At 43.2% G+C, this 24520-nt stretch overlaps 1 protein-coding gene across 3 annotated transcripts in view; it reads left to right on the forward strand.

Moving 5' to 3' along the window:
- Positions 1-24520, forward strand: part of aldh1a3 (aldehyde dehydrogenase 1 family, member A3) — a 171456-nt gene that overhangs the window by 48269 nt on the left and 98667 nt on the right. For all 3 annotated transcript variants that reach the window (XM_043677666.1, XM_043677665.1, XM_043677667.1), the window contains one exon: positions 4173-4277. In XM_043677666.1, coding sequence (XP_043533601.1) covers positions 4173-4277 — 105 coding nt within the window. The remainder of the gene's footprint in view (positions 1-4172; positions 4278-24520) is intronic.

A 24520-nucleotide genomic window follows, 5' to 3' on the forward strand; every position in this document is an offset into this window, starting at 1 on the left:
GGAAGAGAAAGAGAGAAATGGACAGAGGCAGAGGCTATAAGAGACAGGGTGAACTCAGTGTAAGATAAAAGAGATGGAAGATGAAAAGTAAAAGGCATTTAAAAGACACCCAAATCTACATTCCCCTTTAGCACTTGGTCATTAGTAAGCTGTTTTCAAGTTTTTTTTCTTGCTCTCAGTCTTTGCTATCCACCTCACCTCAGACCGAGCTATACTTTGCTGAAGTAGCGCTCACCATTGTCGGCAGTCCAGGTCCCCCCAGCTTTTGAAATCAAAGTTATTCTCCTTCCAGCAGACTCTGGATTGTAAGTCATCTTTAAAATGTTTCCTCTGGCCACCCTGTGAATGTTGAACCTGGAGTAAAGAGAGTGCTTTGGAAGGAGAGTGTCCAGCAGTTTAATGCAGTGGCCTGTTCAATGCACTCGAAAATGAAACAGGACACCGGATTCCTGGAAGACATTTGGATTTGAGAGGCATTCAATGCAGGTAACAATAAGGGTCTTCCATGGACAGTACTGAAGGTATATCTAGAGCAGTTTCAGGTGTTGGTGATACATCAGCCAGGTTTCACAGCTGCAAAGGAGTATCAAGAGCATGACTGCCTTGTAGACTCCCTTTGTGACTATCCATAGTGGAGATTCTTTGACCTTTGTGCAGCATTGTTGGTCATTCCTCCCAACTGTTGACACTTTAATGAACTAGGTGGCAACCTTGGGCCAGGTTGGCAAGTTCTGGTGGTATGGTGTCCTGGGCAAAGAAGACAGCCTTCCTCTGCACTATCCACCAGACCCTGCCTGCAAAGTGGGTGCCAATTTTCCTTTGCCTGATTTGTCTGCCGCAAATTACACAATCCAGGCACAGCAGCATTTGGCCTTTTAAAAATGGCACTGATACCAAGGATCCCAGGAGATCCCAGCAGTGGAAAGCCCATCCAGCTATGGCAGGTGGGAGGATATGACCAGCAAACACCTCTGGGAAGTGTGAATAGCTAATATGGCAAGCTTGGGAAGATAGACTGAGAAAGCGCAGTAGACTTCATAGAGAGGAACCGACTATGAAACTTGCCAAAATTTACACTTAACTGATCTCTGGCAAAATTCAGCCCTCTTTCTCTCTCCCTTTTTTCTCTTCCCCTCCTGTTTGGTGGGAGGATATGACCAGCAAACACCACAGGGAAGTGTGAATAGCTAATATGGCAAGCTTGGGAAGATAGACTGAGAAAGCGCAGTAGACTTCACAGAGAGGAACCGACTATGAAACTTGCCAAAATTTACACTTAACTGATCTCTGGCAAAATTCAGCCCTCTTTCTCTCTCCCTTTTTTCTCTTCCCCTCCTGTTTCTTTCCTTCTCTTTCTTGAAATATCTAGTTTTCTGCTGCTCAAATTTTAATCTCTCTATTGCCTCTCTGTGCATTGTCTTCAGTTCATTGCCACCCCTTTTAAAATGTTGGGTTTTCTGACTTCTCGGAGAAATTTTAATCCCAAGTGCCTTTTAATTATTTGAGGAACAGAACTGTTATGCAGTTTCTTTTTCAAATTGGTTTCAAGGAAACAATTTGCTCAGTCCAATTCATTCATTTCAACTGTGGGTTTACGACCAAAGCCCCCAATTTGTTCTGATCATATCCTGAGCAGATTTCCCCAAGTGATTATGGTTCTCGCCAGAATACTCCAAATTGTCAAGCTCCGAGGTGAGGATGGATGAAATGTTTCCTCTTCTTTATTCACCCACGCCCTTTGTTGATCATAAGAAGGTTAATTTAGAAAGGAAATATTTCTCAATGGACACCTTTCTCCCAGACCCAACTGAATTTATGTTTTAAAAGGGGCCAGTTTAACAAGGCTTTCCTGGGTTAGGAAACAAGTGAGTTTAGTAATTACTGAACATGAGAAGAATTGGTAACAGAACACACATGAACACAGAAATTAGAACATGAAAAAAGTTAAAGAAAGCAAAGGTCAATGTATATAAGGGACAGCCTGTAAGTTATTTCTGAAGACTTAAAGCCATTATAGTGGTTGGTATTGATAGCATTGACATTGACAGTCAATTTCAAGATTTTGGGTTTGCAGATTGGTTGAAATTATTTTGTCCTTGTCCTTTTTGACAGTGCCTAGTTGGCAGCACTCAGAGAGAGACCCCTTCTTGTCCTATTTCCTTTTGACTGACTTGCTGGCTACCTAGCTCCCTTACAACAAGAGAGTTCTAACCTTCAATGCAAGGGTGACAAGATTCTTTAACTGTGATCTTCATGGCACTCTAGCTCTTGAACCCAGACTAGTAGATAACTCAGTTCATGAGCACACCATAGAACATAGAACAATACAGCGCAGAACAGGGCCTTCGGCCCTCAATGTTGCGCCAACCTGTGAACTAATCTAAGCCCATCCCCCTACGCTATCCCATCATCATCCATGTTGGGATTGTTTAAATCTCAGGAATATTGCTGAGTTAACTACATTAGCAGGCAGGGCATTCCATGCCCTTACCACTCTCTGCATAAAGAACCTACCTCTGACATCTGTCTTAAATCTATCACCCCTCAATTTGTAGCTATGCCCCTCACACAAGCTGGCATCATCATCCTGGGAAAAAGACTTTTACTGTCTACCCTATCTAATCCTCTGATCATCTTGTACATCTCTATCAAATCCCCTCTTAGCCTTCTTTCCAATGAGAACAGACCCAAGTCTCTCAGACTTTCCTCATAAGACCTTCCCTCCAGACCAGGCAACATCCTGGTAAATCTTCTCTGCACCTGTTTCATTGCTTCCACATCCTTCCTGAAATATGGGGACCAGAACTGTACACAATATTCCAAGTGCGGCCGCACCAGCGTTTTGTATAGTTGCAGCATGGCATTATGGCTCCAGAACTCATTCCCTCGACCAATAAAACCTAACACACTGTATGCCTTCTTAACAGCACTATCCACCTGGGTGGAAACTTTCAGGGATCTATGTACATGGACTCCAAGATCCCTCTGCACATCCACACAACCAAGAATCTTTCCATTGATCCAGTATTCTACTTTCCTGTTATTCTTCCCAAAGTGCATCACCTCACATTTAGCTGCATTGAACTCCATTTTCCACCTCTCAGCCCAATTCTGCAGTTTATCCAAGTCCCCCTGCAACCTGGAACATTCTTCCACACTGTCCACTACTCCACCGACTTTAGTGTCATCTGCAAACTTACTAGCCCAACCAGCTATGCCTGTATCTAAATCACCTTCCAGTAGTAAACAACAACCAGGCTTGAACTGACTTTTAACCCCAGTTCTTATGTGTTCCTGAAAGGGGAAAATTCAAAACATGTCTCTTACCAAGACTGCTGCTTTTTCTTCCATAGTGTTCATTGTCTAATTACAGATCAGTTTGTAATGCTTTTCTTTTCCATTTGTAGTTTCTTTGGCACTCACAGGAATGATATTCCAAAGTTCATCTTCAAGTTACCACTGGATTTACACCTGCAGTCATAATGACTGTATCAGTCCACTTAAAAAAAATGTTGAACTTTAAAATTCAATACATCCTTATGTGATCTGCAGTTATGATCTGTGGTAATGACATTGCTGGCTATTTGTACAAGGATACAGATTTAAGGTTTTGCACAAGATTTACAGAGGAATGGAGGAAAGATTTTTAATAAAGTAAATGATCTGGAATTCCCTGCCCATGAGATGGTGGAAGTGGAGAAGACCAGTGATTTCAAAAATAAATTAGATGGCACTTGAGAGAGATGAAAATTACAGGACCATGGAACAGAGCAGTGGAATGGTATTGACTGGATAACTCAAAAACGGAATGACTTCCTTCTTTTCTATGATGACTCTCTGACTATGGCATTGTAAGAGTTAAATGCCCAAGAGTTTTGAAACAATCACAATACAGGGGTCAAGTACCTTTTTTAAAATAGTGACACTCTTGGGAATAAATAAGAGGGGTAAGGGAGAGCTTGAACAATGTACAAGAACACATCTCTTGCAGTGTCAATGAACTTTTGTGCTCACACCTCAGCTGCCATGAGCTGTGCCTGACCAAATGAACCTTGACTCATTCGATACCATTCATCTTCTATCTAAAATGTACATAACAATAATATGAACCTCTTTCTATAACCAATATTGTAACATGGTTTTGATTAATCTCCACTTGTTCTTTCTGCTAGATCTTCATCAACAATGAATGGCATGAATCTGTGAGCAAAAAAAAGTTTACTACCTTCAACCCAGCATCTGGGGAGAGGATCTGTGATGTGGAGGAAGGTGATAAGGTCAGTCATCGCAATGCTATTTTCTTTTAAAACCAAACAAGATTTGACTGACTATTGGTTTTGCTATTAATCTTCTTCTTGTAAGAAAATTAACGTCAAATGCTCTCTCCATTTGTTTTCTCGCTGGTCAACCAACCAATCATTTCTGTTTCTTGTGTGGGAAAGTCATGAGTGTCTCAGCTAACGGTCTGTTTCCTTTGACAGCTGCATGGAGAGTTTCCTCATTGTAACTTCACCTCCCGTGGTCCAAAGGGGGCCTGTTTGCCTATATTGAATATTTCTCCCTCTCACACCCGTTCTGCTTTCATGCCACATACCTGACCAGTTTCCTTAGCTTTCTGATCACATACCCTGGCTCTGAAACAAACAATCATCTTAGCAATAACTCTGAAGATAAGGAGCTACTTTACTATATTTATCATAATTAACATTAAACTTACTTTAGAGCCACATTATCATGACAGGTTTGAGAATTGCAACTCAGCTCATTTCTAAAGTTGTGTTTTGAATCAATCTTGCCTCTGAAGAGTTGGGGCAGGTTGATTCCAGGGCTGCCATTTCTTGAAACAGACTCAAGGTAGAATTAAAGGTGGATAGATGTTGCAGCTAACAAGTTAAATTATCCACTTCCATTCACTGGACATTGGTCTAGTTCTGTGGATCATTGTCGGGCCCTTGCCATGATCTCTTATCTTCCCTCACCCTTTACCACCTCACGCTTCCTCAATGCTTCTAGTGCCTCCTCCGCACTCATTCATCCAAACCCCACTATGTACAGAATTCAAAAGCCATATATCACAACCTGGAAGTATTTGAAATACTCATTGAGTAAATAAAAGTAAGTAGTTATCATTTAAACTTCACTTGAAAAAATTGTTCCTGTTCGGAATTGAAAAATAATGTCAATCATACTGGTCTTCAAACTCTTTTCAAAATCATCACATTTTTTCTAGTGTTTGCAAATCTGTCATTTAAAAGTCTCTTTAAAATGATTGAATCCTAGCAACTGCTCATGAAACTGTTAATCAAATAAAGATCAGTTTCATTCATAGATGTGTAACCAACCTTTGTTTAGTTTTATCCATAAACAGTGCTTGGAGCTTAGTCAAGTGTTCTTAATGAGATTTCATTGCATAAGTTCCAAATCCCAGAGCTCAATCCAATGGAATTTCTTTTGCATCTTTTCATTTTCACAAAGGCTCAATAGATGAACATTCAAGTGGCGTTAGGCATCTATTCAGCTCTTTCGAATAGTCAAAAGATTTCTGGACTTTGAAATCATTGTAGAAATGAAATCAGAGAGTTCACATGATACGTTAATATCTAATTCCTGATGTTGTTCAATTTATCTACTAGTTACAAATACTCTCAGCAGTACTTCTTTCTGTTGTAAGTCTCCAACAATACGGAAGTGCCTGAGTCAATGGAACATCCCGGGCACTGGTGTAAATTTTGTTACAAGTATATAACAAAATGGAATAAACTAATGGAGGAAGGTTCATGGGAACAGAGTCAATAAGAAATCATTGGGCAAAAAGGAGACAAATCCATTCAATTCTGTCGCTTTAATTTCAATGTTCAAAAATACCAGAGGGCTTCTTTTCCATTTTCTTGCTCATTGGGTGGTCCTGGGAGGCAGTGAGCCAGGAAACCTATTTACAATTACCCCAAAACTTCCACTCAGGGTCAATAGTGAGTGCGTTATTTTCTGCAAAGTTTTCTACGCTCCTTTTACACAGAGGTTCAGCCGCACCACCCCATTCTCAAGCACCAGAGCAACCTCTCCTTGGGTCAGGCAGGAGAATGTGTTACTGCGGATGCTCAATACTACAAATGGGGCTGGGAACAATCACCATCCACTAACAATTCTCACAGGTTGAAAACTCCTGCAGTTGTTGTTTTGGTCACTGTCTGATTGCAAGATGTAATCACTTTCCACCAATTTGTGGCAGGAACGTAAGGGAGATATCCAGGAGTTCAACAGTGCTACCACGGCAGTCAGGCAGTAACTATGACCAGGGCTTTTGCCTGAAATGTCAATTTTCCTGCTCCTCGGATGCTGCCTGACCTGCTGAGTTTTTCCAGCACCACTCTAATCTTGACTCTGATTTCCAGAATATGTATTCCTCACTTTCGCCTAGTAACTATGACCAGCCAAGGCAGTGGCCATTAAAGGTACAGTAGCCCCGGGCTAACTTAATCCGAGAAAATCTGGACTTGAACAGCTGTGAAAAATGATGAACAACAGTAAAATTCCTGCATACAACTACAAAGGACCATAACATTACAGTAGGGCAGCATGATGGCTCAGTGCTTAGGACTGCTGCCTCGCCAGGGACCCTGTATGATTCCCACCTCGGGCGATTTTGCGGAGTTTGCACATTGTCCACGCATTGGTGTGGGTTTCCTCCCACAGTCCAAAAATGTGCAGGTTAGGTGAATTGGCCATGCTGAATTGCCCATAGTGTTATATGTATTAGTCAGTGGTAAATATAGGTTAGGGGAATGGGTCTGGGTGGGTTACTCTTTGGAGGTACAGTGTGGAGTGGTTGGGCCGAAGGGCCTGTTTCCATACTGTAGGGGAACTAATCACTCAACTGGAAGAAATGATATCCGATTGAATACATATTGTTCTAATAACCTGTTGAGCTGGGTCTTTTTTTTCTGGATCACAGTATATCTGAAGTGGATGGAAAATCATCAAAATTAAATTGTTCTCAAAGTGAGCAAATATTTCTGAATGCACCATCTAGAATTCATGTAATTTAGGTAGATATTGATGGGAACCATTGACCAATTCCCAAGTCAATGCTTTGGATGTTAAAAAGGGAGTGTGGTTAGTAAGTTTGCACCAAAATTGGTGGCACAGGTATCCCCTGCTTTCCGAACATTTGCTTTACACAATTTCGCTTTTGTGGAAGACCTACGTTAGTACTTGTTGTGAATCCAAAGAGGATTTTCACTTTAATGAAAAGCGGCACTACCTTTTCCCGTATAAATCATGCACTTTTGCTTTACACAATTTCCAGCTTATGAAAGGTTTCCTGGGAACGCTCTACTTCCAAGCAGCAGGGGCTACCTGTATAGTGGACAGCGAAGAAGAGTTTCTCAACTTACAACTGGACCTTGATCAGATGGGCTGATGGGCTGATGGGCTGATGAGCCAATGGCTGATGGGCTGAGGAGTGGCAAATGGAGTTTAATCTAGATAAATGTCAGGTGCTACATTTTCATAGGGAAAATCAGGGCAGAACTTATACGCTTAATGGTAAGGTCCTGGGGAGTGTTACCAAACAAAGAGACCTTAGAGTGCAGGTTCATAGTTCCTTGAAAGTGGAGTCACAGGTAGACAGGGTATGCTTGCTGTTATTGTTAATGCATTGAGTTTAGAAGTTGCACTTGCACTGGATGTTTCTTAGGCCACTTTTGGAATACTGTGTTGAATTCTGGTCTCCCTGCTATAGGAATGATGTTGCGAAAATTGTGTAAATAGGTTCAGAAAATATTTACAAGCATGTTGCCTGGTTTGAGCTATAGGGAGAGGCTGAATAGGCTGGGGCAATTTTCCCTGGAGTGTCAGAGGCTGAGGGGTAACCATATAGAAGTTTATAAATTGTGAGGGGCATGGATAGGGTAAATAGGTCTTCTCCCTGGGATGGGGGGTCCACAACTAGAGAGCATAGGTTTAGGGTAAGAGGGGAAAGATTTAAAAGGGACCTAAGGGGCAACCTTTCCACAAAGAGGGTGGTGCTGTATAGAATTAACTGGCAGAGGAAGTAGTAGAGACTGGTACAATTGCAACTTTAAAAGGTATCTGGGTGGGTATATGAATAGGAATTTGTCAGGGAATTGAGTATAAAAGTTGGCAAGTCATGCTGCAACTGCATAAGATTTTGGTCAGGCAGTGTGGCCTCATACATGCAAAGAGAAAATGTCCAGCTTTCAATTCAGAAGCCGAGGCCAAATAGGTACAGTGTACCAACCAGCTGGGGAGTGTGTACAAAACACCATCTACACAAGATCCATGAAAAGTCTAGTAATACTACATGGTATGATGATGTGCTTTCAATGTGAGACAATAGGCCACTTCAATAAATATTGCAAAGTAACGGCATGGACACAGGACGTTGGTGAGAAGCAAACAGGAAAGATTCTGGAAGTATTCAACTCAGTCACCATGACTGAGAAGGCAATCATTGACATAGGATTGGCTGCTCAGGAACCAGGTTTGCAGACTGGAAAGACCTAAAATACTTTCCTGACGGGGGAAATACAATGATCCAGAAGATGATTCTCCCAGGACGAGTCTGAGCTGAGAAGCTTCATCATCAGAAGATCTTGAGATCGTTGCTGATTTGTGATTATGAACTGAAATTGGAGGATTATCAGTTGAGCTGATCTGAAATTGGTGGGCCTTCATGGTGACTTTGACCTAATGCCAATTCAGTGACCAGCCAACAAGAGCAATGGCCTCTGCCAGGGACCATGCCCCAGGCCAGAGGGTCCACAATACAGCCAGAGTGGCTGTGAAGAAGGTAGAGGAAGGACTGCTGGTCGACTGGACTTTCTTTGTGAAGAGATGGCCAGAAGTGGCAACGTGAGCCATACAACCCCAAACCACAGTAAGGTGCCACCTCCAGCAAGAAAATGAAAATGAGATGCACCAAGAAGGAGGGACAGGCCAGAGAGGAGAAGAAGGTAGTCAATGCGTAGGCACAGCAAGTGACCCGAACAGATGGAGTCAATGGAGGAGGAAGAAATGAAGGAGGTGGGGGAGTGGATACCAGTGAGGAACAACTGCAAAAAGAAAACATGTTGGGCCTCTGTAGGCCCACCGCAAAATGGAAAGAAGCAGCTGCATGATTGGCACATCGACAGCTTCTCTGACAGTGAAGACATGAGGAGGGCTAGCCACCAACAAAAAAAGGGGCACAGTACCACAGAGAAGGAGGAGAGGAGCTTCTCCTCATGAGGCACCCAGTGAAGCCCAATGACCAGCCGTCATCGATTAACGGGCATCCACCATATCACCAGACAACTGGGAGCAGCGACACTCTGAATCAGAAGCAGAATATGACAATCCTCTATTGGACACAGAACTGGACCTGCCTGGCTTCGGTTTCACCCTGATGATGCTGGATGAGGACAATCCTCCCAGGGAGGAAAAGGATAGCTATGTCAGTCCAGTGAGTGTCCAACAGTTTTCCCACACCACAGGGATGCAGGCACTCCCCCAGTGACAAGACCACAAATGAACAGACATTGGGTCTACAGGTAATTCTATAAGCTTTCAAAATGGGTGTTGAAATTGTCAGCATTAACATGTGTAGTATTAAATTTACTACACAATGTGTTTCATGTTGGCTCATCTGGCCAACGTCAAAGCAGACCTCCTGTTTCTGCAGGAGTGCTGGATACTGCACCTCAGCAGCTATAGGAAATGGTCAAGCTTATGGACCCACAGGCCTTCGGCTTGGTGGGGAGAACTGATAACCGTTCCTCCAACCTGGGTATTCTGCTGCAAGGAGGCAACTTCACCATCTCCAAAGTTAAGCAGGTGGTGGGCGGGTGTGTCCTCAATGCAGACGTTATGTACAGAAATGCTTCCCTGAAACTAATTAACGTGTACTGTCAGGTGGTAATGAGTGAGTGAAGCTATGCTGCAGCAGCTCCCACTGCTGTTGGTGACATCCAGTCCAGTCCTTATGGCCAGAGACTTCAACTGCATCATCGATGTGGATGGATAATCCAGAGGGGCTGACAGCAAACCAGATACCACCTCCAGATTCCTGATGGAAATGGTTAAAGGAACCAAGCTACACAATGTCTTCAGCACTCCTGCAGACAGAACGCAATGTCAATACACCTGGTCACGACCAGACAGGTCTATCCACTCAAGAATAGATTTCCTATTTGAGTCCCACATATACTTGGTCAGATCCACTGACATCAAGCTGTTGTTCTTCTCTGACCACTGTCTCCTGCTGTCTGACTGTCACCTACAGGACAACCAACTGGCCGGCAAGGGAATGTGAAAGCTGACTGTGAAACTGTTGATCCCAGGACACATTGAGGAGATTAAAAGGGTATATAGGTTGGAGAACCATGAAGTCCTCTTTGAGTCTCCAATGGATTGGTGGGAAACAGTCAAGAGGAACATCAGGTGGTTCATTCTCCTCAAAAAATTTCAGAAGGCAGGAGAGAGCTGGGAAAAGCTGTCCAAACTCCAGAAAAGCATGCTGAACCTACTCCTGCAGCAAGCCATGGGCATTGATGTCACAGAGGATCTCCAGGAGGTGAAGATCCAGCAAGCCTTGCTGTTTGCCTTGGAGCCTCCAAGATAATCTTCTGGTCAAGGATCCGCACCGTGGAGCAGGATGAGACGTGTTCATGTTTCTTCTTCCGGAGGGTGCATAGGGAGAGTTCAGAGCTAAAGGAAGAAGATGGCTCGGTAATGTTATCTCAGTCTGACATCCTGAGGATCAGCAAATCCTTTTATACCGGACTGTATGACAAAAAGCCCATTGACAGTTCAGCCTCCCAGTCATTCCTATCTTTAGAGAACAGCACACAGGAGAGGCTGGAGCAGCATTAACTCTGGATGAGCTGAGCAAGGTCAGGAGCCCTTAAAAAGAATAAAACTCCCAGAAATGATGGCTTACCAGCGAGTTGCATTCAGTTCTGTGGGACGTGATCAGCCAGGACTTGCTGGACATATACGACAGTATACTACTGTCAGGTAGCACGTGCAAATCTATGAGGAAAGATATCACAACCCTCATCCACGAGCAGAAAGGGGAAAGAAAGGAAATTAGAATGCGGATTACAAAACCCTATCTAAGGTCATCACCAACTGAGTCAGATCTGCTCTGGGATTGGTGATTCACTCTGACCAAACGTATGCCGTACCGGGCAGGACAATCTCTGAAAGCCTTATACTCCTCAGGGATACAATCGTGCAGGAGAGGGGTGTGGACATCTGCCTCATCAGCCTGGACCAGGAGAAGGCCTATATGTGGGACGTACTTTCCAAAATGGACTTTAGGGAGGGAATTCACTACTGGATCCAACTGGTCTACACCAACATTGTTAGTGCAGTCTCAATCAACAAGTGGAAATCAGATGCGGAGTCAGGCGATGACTCCTTTGTGCGCTGTATGGAGCGTTTTGCCAGGTCCATCAGGAAGGAGGTGAGCCTGAGAGGGATGAATATTTCAGCAGTAGAGGCCTGCAGGTCAAAGCCTTTCTGTTTATGAATGACATCGCCATTTTCTGTTTGGTTCCACTGATTTATGAGCATTTGCAACCAGTTTGAACTGGCCTCAGGAACCAAGGTAAATCAAGGAAAAAGTGAGGCCATGTTCTTTGGGATCCTTTTGTCATCAGGGGACATAACCTGAAGGTCCTGAGAATATGGCTCCGAGAGGCTGCACATGCACAAAATTTTATGAGGAATGTTTCATCAAGTTGAGGCTTTTGGGAGCATCACTCCCTCTCCATTGTAGGTAAAACCTGGTCATCACGTGTGAGGCACTCTCTCTGTTGCTGTGTGTGGAGCAGGTCTAGGCCATTCCCAGAACTTACAATGCTGCAGTCAGCCAAACCATTTTCCATTTCATCTGGAAGTCGAAGGTGGACCATATCCACAGGGACATCATGTACAAAGCTCTGGATAAAGGGGGAAAGAACATACCCAACACTGCTGTCATCCTGATGGCTACCTTTGTGTATGGCTGCATCAAGTTGTACCTTGGACGTAAACACTATGTGTCCCCACATACTGAGGTTCTACCTGCACATGTGTTGCAAGGGATGGGCTTAGTCACATTGTCGAGGAATGTTCCAGGTAATTAGACCATTCCATATCACCTGTCCTTAGTGGAAAAATGTGTAACAAGAACTAGCTTTGACCAAAAGGAAGTGGTCAGCACATAGCATCCTCGAGACCGTATGGGAAAAGGAGAGGATGGATCCTACCACGTAGTTCCCTGGGCAAACTCTCAAAGATTTGGCAGAAGAACTCATCACCAGAACTTTCTTACAAACACCAAGACATCGCTTGGTGGTGGTGAGAAGGCCACTACCTTTGAGATCCTTCATGTACCTGTATGTCCTGACTCTGTGTGCCACTGCATGCTGCCCTCGAAGCAGCTGCAGGGGGGTGAAGACTATCACTCATTTCCTTCTGGCATATGCCTTTGCAAAGGGAGTCTAGAGAGAGATGCAGTGGTTTTTGTTGAGTTTCATCCCAAGCAGCCCCTGACGCATGACTCTGTGTTGTACCGTCTGTTCCCTGGAACACATACAGAGACAAACATCAACTGCACCTGGAGGACCATCAACTCAGTGAAAGATGCTTTTTGGTCTGCCTGAAATGTGTTGGTCTTCCAGAGCAAGGAGTTGACCTCGACCGAGTGTTGCAGATTGACACATTCCAAGGACTTGGACTTCATGCTGAGGGAAGCTTGGGGCAGCTGCAGCCACTGTTCAGTGGGGAAAGATTATCTAAGGTCTTTCTGCCAAAGTTAAATGGGGATCTGTTCAGTTATCGGAACCCCCCACCCCTGTATCAAACACAAGTAAGGAAAACTTCGGTTTGTTTGTTAGATTCTGTCAAATTCCAATGTTTTTCTGTTTCTCCTTATGCTATTGTACAGAACAGAACTGCTTTAGTGATTGTGTACGTACGTAAAGGTTTTTTATGAATAAAGTATATTTTTGAAATAAACAAACTTACTTTCTGTTGTTGTAGTCTGCTAGAATTAGAGTTTGGGAGTGAGAGACCTGAAGTGATTAGTGGATTAGGTTGCGTAATCAGTTCCTAGGCTATTGTCATTAGTTAATAAGATTCAAAATTGCAGGAGAACCAAGTTCCATGGAATGCTTCTCCTGCAATATGTGAGAAATCAGGGATACTTCCAGTGTCCACGCTGACCACATATGCAGGAAGTGTGTTCAGCTGCAGTTCTTGATTTGCTGCATGGAGCAGCTGGAGCTGCGAATGGACTCAGTATAGAACAACTGTGAGGCTGAGAATGTTGTGAATAGCACGTTTAGGGAGCTGGTCACACCACCAGGAAGGGCTACACAGAGAAGAGTTGGGTGACCACCAGGAAGACAAGTAAACAGGGCAGGCAGTGCAGGAGTCCCCTGTGGCCATTCCCCCCTCAAACAGATATACAGTTTTGGATACTGCTGTGGGGGGAAGGAGGCTGGCCTCTCAAGAGAAGGTAACAGCAGCAAGAGCAATGGCACCATGGCTGGCACTGTTGTACAGCAGGAAGAATCAAATTGTCAACGAATGATAGTGATGGGTGACTCTAGTCAGGGGCACAGGTAGACAATAGTACATACAGAGAGGTGGTCACACTGCAGGCTGAGTCTGCATAGGCAGAAAGTAAATGGGTGACCAGCAGGCAGAGTAAGAGGTCTAGGCAGGTAGTGCACGTTACTCTGCCTGTAAAACACGTATACTGCTTTGGATACTGTTGATAGAAATGGCCTCACAGGCAAAGCAACAAGAGCCAAATTTGTTGCAGCATTGACTCTGCAACACAGGGGAGGAGTAAAAGTATGGGAATGCAATGATAATAGGGGATTCAAGACTGCAGGACGGTATGTTGCCTCCCTGGCCCGAGAATGTCTCAGAGGGGCTACAGGGCATTTTGAAGAGGGAGGGTGAATAGCTAGTGGCTCTGATGCACATTATACAACGACATAGATTAAAAAAAGAATGAGATCATAGAACCGAATATAGAGAGTTAGCAAGTAAGTTGAAAAGTAAGATCTCCAAGGTAGTGATTTCAGTTTACTACCAATGCCACATGCCAGTCAGAGTAGAAATAACAGGATATATCAGATTAATATATGGCTGAAGGGATGCCACAAGGGGAGGATTTCAGATCCCTGAGGTGGGACCAGCATAAAGTGGCCAGAATACACCTGGGCAGGGCCAGGGCGAATGTCCTGGGGGGGTGGGGGGAGCGGGGGGAGTGTGTTTGGAGAGGCTTTAAACTAAAATGGCAAAGAAGGGGCACCTAAGCAAGGAGTCAGACGAAGGAAAGTCAAGGACAAGAACAAAAGATTGAAAGGGAAATAAGAAATCCAGAGCCAGGATCAAGCAGGGCCATAGTGAAAAATAATGGGAATGGAACAAGTAATGCGAAAAAGAAACCCCTTAATGTTTTGTGCCTTAATGCCTGGAACATTGGCAATAAAACGGGTGAACTAATTGCACAAGTAGATGAAAACAGTACAGTCAGCTGCAGAGTGACCAAGATTTGGAAACTGAATATCCAGGAGCATTCAGTATTACAAAGAACAGATAAAAACAAAAAGGCAGTGGAATTGTACTGCAGGTTAAAGAGGATATGACCACAGTCATGAGGAAGGATATTACCTCCGACAATGAAGACTCGATATGAAGTCATTAGTAGTTCATTAGTAGGGATTGTATATGGATATCCTAACCACAGGGGTGATGTTCAGAGTGGCACTAAATAGGAAATTAGAGACGCATGCAATAAAGGAGCATCTATAATTATGCGTGACTGTAATCTGCATGTTGAGTGAGTAAATCAACTTGGCCGTAACACTATAGAAGAGGAATTCCAGAACTGCATCTGGGATGGTTTTCTGGGCTATAATGTTGAGAAACCAACAAGCCGACAGGCTGTTCTAGGCCGGGTAATGCATGGGAGTCCCTCATTCAGAAAAAGGTGACCGATATGGAAACTGTGGCATTTTCAGACACAGCCAGCATGGATTTACAAAAGGGAAATCATGCTTGACAAACCTACTGAAGTTCTTTGACGATGTAACTAGTAGAACTGACTGAGGGGTGAGCTAATGGATGTGGCCTATTTGGACTTTTAGAAGACTTTCGATAGATCACACGTAAGAGATTGGTATGCAAAATGAAAGGTGATAAAACTGGGCTAAGTGTGCTGACATGGAAAAGAGAACTGGTCAGCAGACAGGCAACAAAGAGTAGGAATAAAGGGATCTTTTTCCTCGTGCTAGGCAGGGGTACCAGAGCTTCACCTATCCAGGTAAGTGGGCACTATTCCATCATACTTCTGATTTGTGCCTTGTAGATGATTGACTGACACTGGGGAGTCAGGAGGTGAGTTGTTTGCCACTGTGTTCCTAGCTATTTACAGTCACTGTATTTCTTTGGCTGGTTCAGTTAGGTTTCCAGGCAATGTAACCACCAGGATGTTGATACCAAGGCATATTGCTGTTGTTGAACCTGTGCTTACCCTGTCCAACGAATTGCATCAGAACAACCAAGCAGCACCTGCAACTTGTTGGTTTCATAAGAACAAAGGGCAAACCAGTTTTAGTTAATCCTCAGCCAAAGATCAGTTCCTTTGGTGGATGATGCCATCACGTCACCTGGTTTGGTTCTGGAGTTCAATGCTCACCGATTGCTAACCAACACCTTGCACAGCAAACCTGGACAGCAGTTCCACACCACAAGAAGTCAGAAAGAGGACACAGACTAAAGGAAGGATAAAAGTTTGATGCAAAACATCTACCAAAAAAGCAGTGATTCTTGATAGAGATCACCATTGCCTGGCAATTGTGTGGTGTGAATGTTACTTGCCCTAATCAGCCCAAGCCTGGATATTGTCCAGGTCTTTCTATATGTGTAGTGCTGGACATTGAGCAATCATCGGTGAACATTGCCACTGGACCTTATGATGGAGAGAAGGTCATTGATGAAATAGCTGAAGATGTTTGGATCTACGGCACTAAAATAAATAAACCTGGTAGAATGGAGCAGCCTCTAATGGTGTGTATAGACCCCTTCAGGCCAGGGATATAGATATAGAACATATAACATAGAACAACACAGCACAGAATAGGCCCTTCGGCCCTTGATATTGCGCTGACCTGTGAACTATTCCAAGCTCATTCCCCTACATTATCCCATCATCATCCATGTACTTATCCAAAGGTTTTTTAAATAAGCCTAAAGTGGCTGAGTTAACTACATTGGCAGATAGGGCATTCCATGCCCTTACCACTCTCTGAGTAAAGGACTTACCTCTGACATCTGTCTTAAATCTACCACCCCTCACTTTGTATTTAGGCCCACTTGTACAAGCTGACTTCATTATCCTAGGAAAAAGACTTTCACTGTCTACCCTATCTAATCCTCTGGTCATCTTGTATGTCTCTATCCAATCCCCTCTTAGCCTTCTTCTTTCCAATGAGAACAGACTCAAGTCCCTCAGCCTTTCCTCATAAGAGCCTTCCTCCAGACCAGGCAACATCCTGGTAAATCTCCTCTGCACCTTTTCCAATGCTTCCACATCCTTCCTGTCATGGGGAGACCGGAATTGTACGTAATATTCCAAATGTGGCAGCACTAACGCTTTGTATAATTGCAGATATAGTTGCGTATGGAGTATCTGAGAATGTTAGCAGCAGTGATAGAAGTCAGAGGTCCTGTAAGTAGCTGTAACTAACAGTGTTGGTGAATTTCACAGAGGATCCAGGCTAATGGAAATTAACCCAGTGGTAATTTAAACTTCCTGAGCAATTCCTGTATACACCTATGTGTCAGGATTTCTTTGGGCAGCCTGACACTTTTCTCCCAACTTTACCCCATCACCAACAATCCAGAAATAAGAAAAGATGTGGGCCAACTCTGGTTTTAAATTTGTTGGCAGGAATGGGGCATCAATGACTTGGACAGTATTTCATTTTATCCTTCACATGACGTATTAATTAACCTAAAAATATCAGATGCAGCGTATTTTTAATAGTTCACAAAAGATTCAAATTTCTCAATAATTTGAATTAGCTACTAGTTTTAATGTGCCAAGATTAAATGAAAATATAAAAGTCATTCAAAGTTATCCAGAATTTCAGATGAGCCATCCTTGAATGAAGGGGAGCAGTCTCTGGGACAGAAATGTATTTAGATCCATCCACAATCAGGCCTTGTTCCTGCCCTGTTACATCTCCACAAACAGCTGAGAAATGACATCTCGAGGACATATCAGACATTCAATCATCAACAGTGTCAGAGGGGCAGTAGGAGGTGGAAGTATTCTTGAGGACTCTGGTATTGGAGGAAGGATAGAGAAGGTAAAGTTGGCAAGTGTAGGGGCTATAGAATATAGATGGGGATTTGGAGTTAAGGGGATGGCACCTTACCCACCTCCATAGGTTTAAAACAATTGTGCTCCAACAAGAGTGAGTGAGGAATGCTGATTTGGGATGGCTCACTAAAGCCCAATTTCTATCAGGGGTCATCATTTACACTGTATGCAACCAATTGTCATATATAACCTGAGAACAGGCAGAATGAGATTCAGGTTCAGCCTAGACCACATGGTCATAGATTATCTCGATGCATTTATTTACTTCATTGCTCCGAATTCAGAACATCACTGGCTTTGATTTTAATCTGCATGACTTCAGTCAGAACTGGAAGGGGCACAGTGAAACTCAAAATAATAATTAAAGAAATATAATTGTTAAGAAATATCACTGATTGCAGTCTCTGCTTCAGAAGAACTGGTTGATCTAGTTCCTAAATGGACTGTATGACACACACAGGCAGTTTTTGACACCCAGTTTCAATCAATTCACAAACTGAAACTGACTTCAGCTCTTGAGTGTGGAGTTCTCAGGCTGGGAAGGAATTCCCAGGATTTATGAAAGGCAGTCCCTCTGCTCAGTTGGCCAAAGTTTATTCCACATGACAAAATATTGAAATGCTTCCAGCAAACTGTGAAGGGAATGTGTTACAAGAGATCAAGGGCTGATTATTCAATGATTCTGCATTAGATTTTGTGAGTCACATTTTTTGCCGTAGTTTAAAATGAGACCGGAATGAGAATTGTTTCAGATTTTTGAGTGCTTAGGGGCATCTTATTCAAATGCATGCTTCTGAGGGCAAGGCTAATGTACCATTCCCTTTCATCATCCTTAAAAGCTGCTAAATGATTTCCAGTTCCCACCCACAATCTTGACACTACGTCCTGAATATGATATTGCATCACAGGAAGCCTTGCCCTCATTCTTTGCACATACCAGCAGAGTAATTAACAAACTATAAAAACAATACACATGAATGATATGTCACTATTCATATTCTCCATTACATTCCTCAGAGGTGAAGTATGATGTCAAAAGTTTATTTTTTCAAATGCTATTATCAATCTGAAAGGAATTTCATGAAGATCAATGAATCTACCATATTGAGGACATAATACTGATTGTTGATACCAGTGTTTCTGTTAAAATGAACAGTGCTTAATGGCAAAAGGAAGGGTCAGAAGGTGTCAATGTTGTATTGTACGAAAGAATTATGCAAGCGTGGAGACACTTGATAATAAAACAAACTTAAATGTTTTGTATCTTAATGTACAAAGCATTCAGAATAAGGTAGGCAAACTAATGGTGTAAACTGAGGTAAATTGAGATCACACTGACTTTAAACTAGTTCAAGGGGAGGAGGATTCAGAAAAGTAATAGGTCAGAAAGTATGGGAAGGCTGAAGAATCTAATTTCAGGCACAGCAGATAAGGGGACAACTATGAGAATGGGGTGGTCAATGCAAGATTGAGGATGTTGTACTTAATTGCATGCAGTGTACAAAACAAGGGTGTATGAGGTTGTAGCGCAGATTGAAATTGGCAAGTATGATGTGGGTATCACAGAGACATGGCTGCAAGGGGATCAGAGCTGGAAACTGTATATCCAAGAATACATGTCATATTGAAAAGTCAGGCAGACGGGCAGAGGGGGCAAGGTTACCTTGTTAGTAAGGAGTAAAATTAAAATTGATGGTGATAGGCTATATCGGGTCAGAATGTGTGTGGATTAAGCTGAGGAACTGGAAAATAAAAAAGACCTAGCAGTGGTCAGGATGTGGGGCAGAAAATAAATCATGTAAGAAAAAGCATGTAAGAAAGGCAATAATTGCAGGGGGGCTTCAATATGCAGGAGGACTGGGAAAATCAAGTTGGTAGCAAATCCCAAGAAAAATAATATGTGGAATGTCTACAAGATGGTTTTTGGAGCAGCTGATGGTGGAGTCTAATGGGAACAGGCAATTCTGGATTTGGTGATGTGTAATAAGGCAGACCTGATTAGGGAGCTAAAGCTGAAGGAAGCCCTAAGGGGCAGTGACCAAATTATGTTAGAATTCACCCTGCAGTTTGAGACAGAGAAGATTGAATCATATGTAATGGTGTTGCAATTGAATAAAGGTAATTACAAAGGGAAGAGCTAGTCAGAGTTGATTGGAAAGGGAGCTTAGCAGGGAAGTTGGTGGAGCAGCAGTTGCAGGGGCTTTTGGTGGTAATTCGAAAGGCACAGCAGAAATTCATCCCAAGGAAGAAGAAACACACTAAGGAGAAAACAAGGCAACCATGATTGACAAAAGAAGTCAGGGGCAACATTAAAGCAAAAGAAAAAGCATACAATGTGGTGGAGGTTAGTGGGAAGACAGAGGAATAGGAAGCCTTCAAAACCAGCAGATGACAACAAAAAGCAATAATTGGGGAAGAAGATGAAATATGAGGGTAAACTAAAGTGTAATATAACAGAAGATTATAAGTTTTTTTAGATTTGTAAGAGGTAAGAGAGAGGCAAAAGTGGACATAGAACCCCTGGAAAATGAGGCTGAAGAAGAAGTAATGAGGGACAAAGAAATGGCAGAGGAACTGGAATAGGTACTTTGCATCAGTCTTCACAGTGGAAGACACTAGCAGCATACCAGAACTTCGAGAAAGTCAGGGTAGCAGAGGTGAATGTAGTGACTATCACTAAAGAGAAGATGCTGCGGAAGCTGAAAGGAAGAAAAGTAGATAAATCACCCAGACTGGATGGACTACACCCTAGGTCTCTGAGGGACATAGCTGAGGAGATTGTGATGATGACCTTTCATGAATCACCGGAGTCAGGGAGAGTCCCAGAGGACTGGAAAGTGGTTAATGTAACACACCTGTTTAAGAAGGGAGGGATGCAGAAGATAGGAAATTGTAGACCAGTTAGCCTGACCTTGTTCATTGGTAAGATTTAAGAATCCATTATTAAGGTTGAGATTATAGAGTACTTGGAAGTGCATGGTATAATAGGGCTGAGTCAGCACAGCTTAGTGGAGGAGGTCATGCCTGTCAAATTATTGAAGGAGGTAACAAGCAAGTTGGACAAAGGACATGATCTGTTTAGATTTCCAGAAGATCTTTGCCAAAGTCCCACACAGGAGGCTGCTAAATAAGATAAGAGCATATGGTGTAAGGGGCATAATGCTTGCATGCATGGATACAGCATTGGCTGACTGACAGAAAGCAGACAGTGGGGAAAATGGTAGCCAGTGACTAGTGGAGTTCTGCAGGAATCAGTGTTTAGAATTCAACTATTCATGTTATATGCTAACGATCTGGACAAAGGAACTGAGGGCATTGTTACTAAATTTGCAGATGACACAAAGATAGATGAAGGGATAGGTAGTGTTGAGGAGGTGGGGGACTGCAAATGAACATTGACAGGTTAGGAAATTGGGCAAAGAATTGGCAGATGGAATATAATGTCGAGAAGTATCAGGTGGGCAGAATAGAGGCTTCCTACTGTAGAAAGGATTTGGAAAACTGAAGAGTGCCAGTTCAGTATTAACTTAAGATTAGCATGCAGATTCAATTAGCAATAGGAAAACAAATATAATATCATTTCAAGAGGGCTGGAATACAAGAGCAGGGATGTACAGCTCAGTTTGCATAATTCTCTGGTCGACTGCATTTGGAATATTGTCAGCAGGAATTTCCTCCTTAATGGCATTGCTGGTCAGGTGGACTGCAGCAGTTCAAGAAGGCAGCTCACCATCACCTTCTCAAGGACAACGAAGGATTGGCAATAAATGCTAGCCCAGGCAACAAGGCCCACATCCCATGAGAGAATATTTTAAAAATGTTTTGGGACCTGTATTTAAGGAAGGATGTTTTGACCTTAGAGGTGGCCTAAAGGACTTGTCATATCAGGGATGGTTGAGCACTCTGGGTCTGTACTCGATGGAGTCTAGAAAGATGAGGGGGCATCTGATTGAAACATATAGGATACTGAAAAACCTGGATTGCGTGGATGCGTAAAAGATGTTTCCAGTAGTAGGAGAGACTGGGACCCAAGGGAACAAAAGACAATCCTTCAGAACTGAGACAAGTAGGAATTTCTTCAGCCAAAGGGTGATACATCTGTGGAACTCATTGCCACACAAGGCTGTGGAGGCAAGTGATTAAATGTATTTAAGACAGAGATAGACAGATTCTTGATTAGTAAAGGGACCAAGGGTTACAGAGATTGGGGAATATATCTATTTTTAAATTGATTCATGGATTGAGGGTGTTGCTGACGAGGCAAGTATTTATTGACCATCCCAGAGGGCACTTAAGAGTCAATCACATTGCTGTGAGTCTGGAGTCAGATGTAAACCAGATCAGGTAGGGATGGCAGTTTCCTTCCCTTAGTGCAGCACGGTGGCTCAGTGGTGCCTTGCAGTACTGGCAATCCAAGTTCAATTCTAGCTTCTGGTGACTGTCTGTGTGGAACTTGCATGTTCTCCCTGTATCTTTGTGGGTTTTGTCTGTTTCCTTCCACAGTCCACAGATGTGCAGGTTAAGTGGATTGGCTATGCTAAATTGTCAACAGTATTCTGGGATGCATAGGCTAGGTGGGTTAGTCATGGTAAATGTGGGATTATGAGGATAGGGTAGAAGACTGGGTCTGGGTGAGATTCTTCTTGGAGGATCAGTTCAGACCTGATAGGCCAAATGACCTCTTTCTATACAGTAGTGACTCGATGATTATAAAGGACTTTAGTGAATCAACTGAATTTTTTCCAACATTCAACATTGTCATTGTTAAATTCTTAGTTCCAAATTCTTATCAATTTCAAATTCCACCAGTTGCCATGGTGGGATTCAAACCCAAGTCCCCAGAACATTTTCTAGGTCTCTGGACTATTAGTCCAGTGATAATATTACTCAGCTGTTGCCTCCCCATGGAGCCTCAGCCCTAATCAAATAGTGGAGCAGATTTGATGAGCTGAATGGCCTAATACTGCTCCTATATCTTTTGCTCTTGTGGTCTTACGGCAGATGATAGGAGGGTACAATTTCAGAAAAGACAGTTTCAGAGCAGGAATATCAACCATTAGCCAAGGACACAGCTAATCATGCAACATTCCTCAAGGAATAAGCCAACTGCTTAATCAGAATTAACAACGGAAATCTTTTTATCTTGCACTTCATTGTCATTACATCAGATACCAAAAGGTAATATTGTTCTCAGAGCTCATGTGCTGAAGTTCTACACAATGGAACATTAAAAAGGAAGTCTTTTGTTGGGGTGTGGGTTGTGGATGACCCAAGAAAATGCATTTGAAGGAGAAAACATTCTCAAGTGAATACCCTTAGTTGAAATTATTGGAATTGGATCTTCACTGTGTTACTGTGTTTATCAAAGGGAATGGGGATGAGGCAGTGACCTCCTGTTCCCAGAGAAAGTGGTAAATGTATGCAAACAGTCTGACACCTGCTTGCTTTAGCAATCACTTTGCCTCTTGAGTTGGCACAGGTCTGGATTAGTACAGTTCCACTCGGAGTTCAATGTGGTCATGACTTTACACTCACAGGGAGAACCATCAGGCAAAAATGATCTAACTTTACTCAGAGGATGGTAGGTGCCTGGAATGCGTTGCCTGCAGAGATAGGCACGGTAGATTCATTTAAGGTGCATCTGATTAGATGCCTGAGTAGGTGGGGAGCAGAGGGATACAGATCCTTAGATTAGATTAGATTACTTACAATGTGGAAACAGGTCCTTCGGCCCAACATGTCCACACCGACCCTCCGAAGAGCAACCCACTGGACCCATTCCCCTATGTTTACCCCCCTCACCGAACACTATGGGCAATTTAGCATGGCCAATTCACCTAATCTGCACATTTTTGGACTGTGGGAGGAAACCGGAGCAGCCGAAGGAAACCCACACAGACAGGTGCCTGAGGCAGGAATTGAACCCAAGTCTCTGGCACTGTGAGGCAGCAGTGCTAACCACTGTGCCACCATGCCGCCCATGCCAGAATTGGGTGATAGGTTTAGACAGTAGATTTGGATCGGCTCAGGCTTGTTCCTGGGCTGGAAATTTTCTTCGTTCTTTGTTCTGTACAATCACCACAAAGACAACCTGACCCATCAGGGTTCACAATCTGTACAACTGCTGCTGCTCATTCCACAGACAGGACTGGCTTAATGATTCCTTCACTTGCCAGCCTTCTGATTTCTGCCTCTACTTTTATCCATAAGGCAAATGACACTGGACAGGCCTTGCAGAATCATGGAATTGCTTCCTGGTCAACATGAAAAGTGGTCTTGACTCCTTTGATAGTCCTTCCTGAAAGACTTCCAGGTATTTAACTAGGACTTCACCCAGGCAGCCATTTTCTAATCGAGAAATGTTGAGCCAATCTAGATGAATCTTTCTCAACCAATTTCGCCCAATCAACAGTAGTAAAAGAACTAACTGCTTCTCATAAGCGATAAGAACTGAAGCATCCCTAATCCGGTATAAGTTCTCAGTTTAGCCAGAGGCTTGCACAAACCTATATAGATGTACAGCATGGAAACAGACCCTGCGGTCCAACCTGTCCATGCCGACCAGATATCCCAACCCAATCTAGTCCCACCTGCCAGCACTTGGCCCATATCCCTCCAAACTCTTCCTATTCATATACCCATCCAAATGCCTCTTAAATGTTGCAATTGTACCAGCCTACACCACTTCCACTGGCAACTCATTCCATACACATACCACCCTCTGAGTGAAAAAGTTGCCCCTTAGGTCTCTTTTATATCTTTCCCCTCTCACCCTAAACCTATGCCCTCGAGTTCTGAACTCGCCCACCCCAGGGAAAAGACTTTGTCTATTTATCCTATCCATGCCCCTCATAATTTTGTAAACCTCTATAAGGTCACCCCTCAGCCTCCGACGCTTCAGGGAAAACAGCCCCAGCCTGTTTAGCCTCTCCCTGTAGCTCAAATCCTCCAACCCTGGCAACATCCTTGTAAATCTTTGCTGAATCCTTTCAAGTTTCACAACATCTTTCTGGTAGGAAGGAGATCAGAATTGCACGTAATATTCCAACAATGGCCTAACCAATGTCCTGTACAGCCACAACATGACCTCATAACTCTTGCACTCAATACTCTGACCAATAAAGGAAA

The sequence above is a fragment of the Chiloscyllium plagiosum genome, chromosome 36, assembly GCF_004010195.1.
Source record: "Chiloscyllium plagiosum isolate BGI_BamShark_2017 chromosome 36, ASM401019v2, whole genome shotgun sequence".
NCBI classification, from domain to species: domain Eukaryota; kingdom Metazoa; phylum Chordata; class Chondrichthyes; order Orectolobiformes; family Hemiscylliidae; genus Chiloscyllium; species Chiloscyllium plagiosum.